This window comes from Rutidosis leptorrhynchoides, chromosome 4 (genome assembly GCF_046630445.1).
Source record: "Rutidosis leptorrhynchoides isolate AG116_Rl617_1_P2 chromosome 4, CSIRO_AGI_Rlap_v1, whole genome shotgun sequence".
Classification (NCBI taxonomy): Eukaryota; Viridiplantae; Streptophyta; class Magnoliopsida; order Asterales; family Asteraceae; genus Rutidosis; species Rutidosis leptorrhynchoides.
The window spans coordinates 52036973-52043931 of record NC_092336.1 but is presented as its reverse complement, the minus strand read 5'-3'; the positions used below and the strand labels follow the sequence as shown (position 1 = coordinate 52043931).

The window sequence follows — 6959 nt, the reverse complement described above, 5'->3', positions numbered from 1 at the left end:
GTATTATTTTTACTTGATTTAGATCTCTAATCTTCTGATTGAATGGGAATTAAATTCAGTTTTTTATAATTTGCTAATTGCTGATTGATTTAGATCTCTAATTTTTACTTGAAATATGTTTGATGCTTATGATAATAATTTTGATCATTTAAAGTTATTCTGCATATTTAGGAGTTTAAATTTGCTGTTAGGAGTAGGGAATTAGGTAATTTAATATAATTATTTTCCAAACTTTAGGTGCAAAAATATTAGGTTTGATGTTTTGAAGGTTTTTCCTGGAAATTTAGGTGGAATTTAGGTTTGATGTTGTATTGGGTTTGATTCTATCTTATTTTGTATAAATAAAAAAAATGTTGAATACATTAAAGGTTTGATGCTCTTTCCCCGTGTTCTAGTAGGAACAGAAAATATTGTAATCCATTTCGATTATTATAAATTTAATACATCGAAACCTTGAATTTTGATGCGTTCTTCTCATTTGGTGTTGGTACTGATATAGTTAATCCTTGCTTCAAGATGATCCGATAAGGCGGTAATTGCTGTTTATGCATGATATAAACTGCAATTGCTCTTAAATTAAATACTATTATCTGTTCTTTGAGTTGAGATCTTTGCAGTATCTTTCTTAATTAGCAACTTGTGAAATTCTAAAACAGTAATCGTATTGCCTGATAAGTTGTTTTCTGTTACTCTCCTTTTGGTCGCATACTGCGACTTTGACTATTATTTTGCCAAATCAAAGTTTTTGTTCGACCCAAGTGTGTTCATCTTATCGTGATCAAAGTTTAACCCAAGTCCTACTGTTTCTAGTCGTATGATTGTTTTTCAGTTAGGTTAGCACCCTATAAGTACTTCAAGAACCTTACTTAAGGAGTTCACCCGCTTTACTTTTTTCTTTCTTTTTAGAGTTTGTAAAGTGAAATGAATTCTTTCTTTAAAGTTGTGCTTTTCCAATTATTCCATCATATTAGATTGTTCCAAAAGTGATTGTCTTTTGCATCTTATCCTGTTAGAATCACACTTTGTGGTTGTTATGCTTCTAACTTAAAACCAGTCATCACTCTTAACAAATGCGCTTCCATCTTTCCTCAAGTGGGACCTACAACAAGAAGTCAAGAACTACACTTTCTTATATAATCATCCCTTGTTTCTCCTTTTGGTCAATGCAACATGCTGTATGCCTTGTATATTCATCTCTTCATGTTCTATTTCGAAAAAAGTGGAATGCTACAAACTTTTGTATTCTCGATTACTTGGCGCAAGATGTGTACAAATCGAATTGCATTTTTCTATTTCTTACTTTTGTCACTTCATATTATTGATACACATTGTTTTTTTGGGTAAGCGAGAAACCCTCCTATGAACGAGCACATTGGCTCCCCCATAGAAGGTAAAATCTCGGGTAATCAAGCCCCCCGAGCTCGAGACCTAGTACCAGGTGAGTTACGCATTATGCGCACCCTCTAGTCACACTTTTTTTTGAACAATTTGGCATAGCCAGAAATTGAACTCGGGTGGTGTGTTTCATTGGGCAACTCGGTAGCCACTCGGGCAAACCTGCGTAGTTTTGATGCACATTGTGTGTACACTAGTTGGTAAAAATTAGTGACCATAGTATTTTTGCTCAAAAATTATGGTCTTTTGCAACCTGTTAACTCGAAATAGTTTGAGAACTAAAACGCCAGTTAACTCCCGAGTTTAGTTTGTGGAAAGTTGTATTTTGCTCATTTCACATATGCAATCGATCATTGTTTGGATTTGATATCCTTCAGAATTGTAATCTAACCATCTATTTCACTTACCATACATATTTACAATTTGTCTTCAATCTCACAACCTCTTGATTGACAAGTGCTTTCACATGTCGTGATGAGTTCCTCTCATGTCACTAAGTTGATGTCTAGTTTTGAGTATATTTATTTTATACTTCTATGCATATATCAGACATCATTTTTAGTCAAATATCTTTTTATCCGGCCCATTAGACATTTACCAAATTGCCAAATTGATCCATTCATAAGCCAAATTGACACCTCTAAATCTAATAGTTCAGTTCATAACTAACGGGATATACATCACATTACTTTATTTCACCTAGATTTAACAATATATCAACTGCGTATAACACACGCTCAAATCTGCATAATACAGATACACTCGTTACAAAGTTTCATGTATAATGTCACCAAATACATGTATTGCAACATTTTAACACTAACAAAGCAGTAGGCTACCAAAAATATCGTCCAATCTTTTTTGGTTAGTATATAGAGGGGAACTAAAGGAAGATGACATATATTTTCCTCTTTATAAAGCAACAAATTATATTATATTAGAAATGATGATAAAACATGCAGCGAATACAAGTGAAATTACAGAGCTCCGACAAAGAGCCCAAGTACTCGTCACTTACATCACTAGAGTCGGTCCTCTAAGGTAGATGATGAATACACCTCAAATTATACCAACTGATTTGATTTAATTTCATGTTTTATTTGGAACTTTTTTTTTTTTTTTTTTTTTTCTTTCTGAAAGGCGTTATATTTGGATATACATAATGCAGGAGCCCCACACGTCTGTTATTGTTTTTGAGAAAAAATAGTCACAAAAGAGTGGAGCACTATATATAGTAAAGGATATAACTTACCTTTAATTTTATACCATCAAGATAACTGCATTTGTAACATGCCATAACAAGTTCTCAAAAGCCATTAAAACTAATCCCACCTGATTCTGACCTACTGTCTTTTAACATATTATATCCTAACAATAACTGATGTTAAGAGTCATTTGCAAAAAGCAGACTCGGCCAGATCAATAGCACGAGCCAGTCCAGCTACTTTGTTTTCACACTCCTGTTGCTCATCGTCTGGAACACTATCGGCGACAATACCAGCACCTGCTTGAAGGTAACCCACCCATTGCTTTCGCTTATTGTCATCCTTGTATAAGTACATTGTGTCAAAACGGGCTCCAGTTGGGAACACCATGGTCCTAAGGGACAGGGCGATGTCCATCTCACTGGTAAAAGAAATCCACCCAAACCCTCCACTGTAGGGCCCACGTCTTGTGACTTCCATTTTATCAATTAGTTCCATGGCCTTCACCTGTCATAAAATCAGATGTTAATTTTGATGTAATGTTGTTTTTTGTGAATGGTGTGAAAAGGTAATAGACCTAACCTTTGGAGCACCGCTAACTGTTCCAACAGGAAGTGCAGCACGAAGGGCATCCCAGCAAGTGAGATGATCGAGCAACTCCCCAGTCACCTTTAATCATCAAAAGGAAAAAATTAGTGATTTAAGATTATTGATTATATATGTTGTGGTACTAGTAACGATAGCCCCTTTGACCCGTTTGGGTTATGTTGTCTGGGTCAGAAAGAAATATAAAAAACTTGCCACATCTAGATGCAGTAAAGTCTTACTGTGGAACTGATATGCATCACATGGGAGTATCGTTCAATGGTCATAAGCTTTTCAACATTAACCGAACCAGATTTTGAGACCTACATTCACGGCTTAAGTCAGCAATGGGTATCATTAAGAGTGTCAACATTCTGTTTAATATAAAATAAATAAATAAAAAAGAAAAATTAACCTTTCCCACGTCATTCCTTCCCAAGTCAACCAACATGATGTGTTCTGCACATTGCTTTTCGTCATTTAGTAGTATTTCCTCTAACTGTTCGTCCTCTTCACGAGTTTTTCCTCTTCTTATAGTACCAGCTAGAGGTCGATTGAAAACCGTATTCTGTCAAGAGATATATAATGTCATTATATTTTGCTGTATTTAACGAAAAATTAAATACCTATAGATAGTTCAAAGTGAAATAAGAAATTACAGATTTCACACGAGTAAGAATTTCTGGGCTTGAACCAACTAAGATACACCCTCGAGCCTGTGAAACGTTACAAGGAGTTAAGTGAAATAATGCTTATGAGAAAACTAACTGGATGAACTCAGAAAGAACATTCATTTATAAATAATGACCTGCAAATAAGTCATGTAAGGACTTGGATTCACAACTCTTAATGCTCTGTAGATCTCAAATGGATCTGCAAATGTACGGCGTTCAAACCGTTGACTTAAAACGATCTGAAAAATATCACCCGCGAGAATGTGTTCTTTTGCCTGCAGTACCATTGCCTTGTATTCTTCACTGGTCATGTTAGAGTTGTTGAGAGGAGTCCCGAATTGTTGGGTGCTTAATTCCACTGAACCCGGAAGTAACTTTGGGCTAATGATTAAAAATTAAGTAACGAAATTAATGGGAATAAAATTTATTGCATATCTCAAGGTGGAAATTTCCACCTTTTGGGTAAATTTTTATCACAAACGGCTCGAATGCAAAATTTTCCAAATATGGAACATTTCAAACAGACCGAACAGGTTGAAGCTGGTCTGGATTGTATTTTAAGGACATACAACCTCCAATCATTTTAGCAGAGTTTTAAATTTTCATATTAATAATATTACCTTTGTATCTATATACTTGATGTATTGATTCTTATTTTTAATAAAAATCAAAAGAATGGACACAGTGAATATACGTCATCTTGACTGGTTTCAACCCTTGCTACAAATTTATCGGTTTTGACCCGAAACACATTTTGGACCATTATTGACCCCACTCATCCTCCCCATCAAAGAACCAACAGGATGCTAGAAGTGAAGTTAGTCACTTACGAATCAACATTATGTACTTTAGACAGCAATGTATCCAAGCGTTTGATTCCATCATTATAAGCTTCTTCAGTTGATGAATACTCATCAAGTCTCACCCAGTGAATTATATATGCTTTCTGAGTTTTGCCAAAAAGAACCAATTAGTTGGATGAAAGTATCATGGAGAAAGTTATATAATGTAATTCGAATACCTTTTGCACGTGATCAAACACAATTACATCTTCATACAATCCAAGATGAATATCAGCTAGGTTTCTGTCATCTTTTGGTGCATCTATGAACAAGAGCTTCTTCTTCTCTACGTAGCGAACTGTGTCATATGAAAAGTAACCAACCCAGCCACCTGTTACAAATATTTATAAATTGTAAGTGAATACCTACTCATAATAAAGTTATAAAGTTACTACTATAAAGATTCTTGAAATATCACTTTCGCTTTTATGAGATACGCTAAGAAAGGACTATTCCAGTTAAGAAACATATCCATTATATATTCAACTACCACACCACATTAGTATTAATACATACCCTCCGTTAAACACGCGAAGAGCAACAACATTTAAAAGCTACAGTAACTATATATAACACAATTCTCTAGTTTTCCTGATGCCAATCCTACAAATAGTTGTTGATGGTATAATTCATAAAAATACTCCTCATAAACACAAAGGATAAGACAATAAAAGTTTTAGCAAACAAATACTTATTTCCATAAATACCAGATTCATTGTTCATACCAACACAAAGGATAAGTCAAAAATGTTTAAGCAAACAAACATTAATTTTCCATTAATACCAGATTCATTATTCATACCACAAAATGTATCAGGAAGGCCTTCAAGAAGCTGAGGTTTCCAACCATCAGAGAGACTTTTTGGAATTTCTAAAGGATCATCAACGACTTTTTGAGTCAAACTCCCTTTCTCATGATCCACAATGGTGACATTCTTTTCTTTCGCAATAACTTCAATTGTTGGATCTGACCCAACCACGCTGTATCGACCCTAACAAATTTGCAATCATTCAATATCTCATATAATCTACTCGTATTAATCAAACATTCAAATGCTTCTAGTTCTTCCCCAAATCTTAAAAATATCATGACAATAAGAACAATTATTTCATCATTTTAACTCTTCGCTCAAATATAGAAAATGATAGTTATGAAAATAAAATGAGATGCACTGATCTTACAACTTGTGAAGTTCGAAAACCAGGCTCCACTGACTCGAATAGAAAACTAGGAGCTTCTTGATCGTCTTCTTTAACTAGACAGCGATAAGCGAGCACCGGTGTCAAGTGATCAGCAAATATGCATCGGTGAAGAGGTACCAGATTCCCTTTCTTTGATGCCTCAACAAACTCGGCTTCTTCACCAACTATTCAAATATCATCATTTCAAAATCAAATTAACAAAACAACATCTTACAATCTAGGTTCAATCAACTTCAAGTTACATACATATCAATGTATCAGTTAGATTCCTATCCAATCAACCAGTAACGCAATAATATTCCTCAATCACATAATCACATAAATAAACGACACATTTTCAAAATAAATCAGTTAAATAACGAGACTGAAATCACTGATTCGACTGCTACTACTGTTAGAACAAAATCTCATTGTAATTGAACAAAATCGAGATTACCTAGAGGTGGAGACTGAAGAACACAGCGAATAGAACTCCGGTTGCGAAACGAAATTGAAGTATTGATTCGACCGGAAATTGCGGAGTGTTGGAGGTGCAACGGCGGAGAACGGCGGTTAAACGACGGTGATGATCGGAGAGAACTAGATAGGGACTGCATTATTCACCGATTCTGGAATGCACGTGAAAATGAAGTGAAAATGAATAATGAATAAAAGATAGCTAGATACATAATGTTGTATATATAGGCAGTGTTGTAAATGCAGGTTGTAGAGAGGGAGATAACGGTTTATTATGATATCACTATTATTATTTTCTTTTTTGTCTAAAATTTCAATTCAATGACAAAAATATCATTGTTCACATTGCTTGTCCATCTTTAACTTCACATATTAGAGTTCCAAGCTTACCAAAATTAAAATACTCCGTATATTATGTCATAATATTATATTATTATATTATATATATTAAAATATTATAACGTTATAACATTTATATCTATCTATCTATCTATACATTATATAAATCGTGTGACGATAATCCTACGTGCCAACCGTGCGTTGCACGGTATTTGTATAAATTATTAGTAGTCGATAACGTTAATATTTATACTTATCAA

The 6959-nt window shown here is 34.2% G+C and overlaps 1 protein-coding gene across 1 annotated transcript; it reads right to left on the bottom strand.

Moving 5' to 3' along the window:
• Positions 1-2686: 2686 nt before the first annotated feature.
• LOC139840192 (anthranilate synthase alpha subunit 1, chloroplastic-like) lies at positions 2687-6500 on the bottom strand. The gene is made up of 11 exons (XM_071830420.1): positions 6341-6500; positions 5884-6068; positions 5504-5693; positions 4881-5032; positions 4690-4805; positions 3994-4240; positions 3845-3901; positions 3601-3753; positions 3428-3508; positions 3183-3269; positions 2687-3107 (listed from the first exon to the last, which is right to left on the bottom strand). The coding sequence occupies exons 1-11, from the start codon at positions 6498-6500 to the stop codon at positions 2787-2789; spliced, it is 1749 nt and encodes a 582-aa protein (XP_071686521.1). The 3' UTR covers positions 2687-2786.
• Positions 6501-6959: the final 459 nt, after the last annotated feature.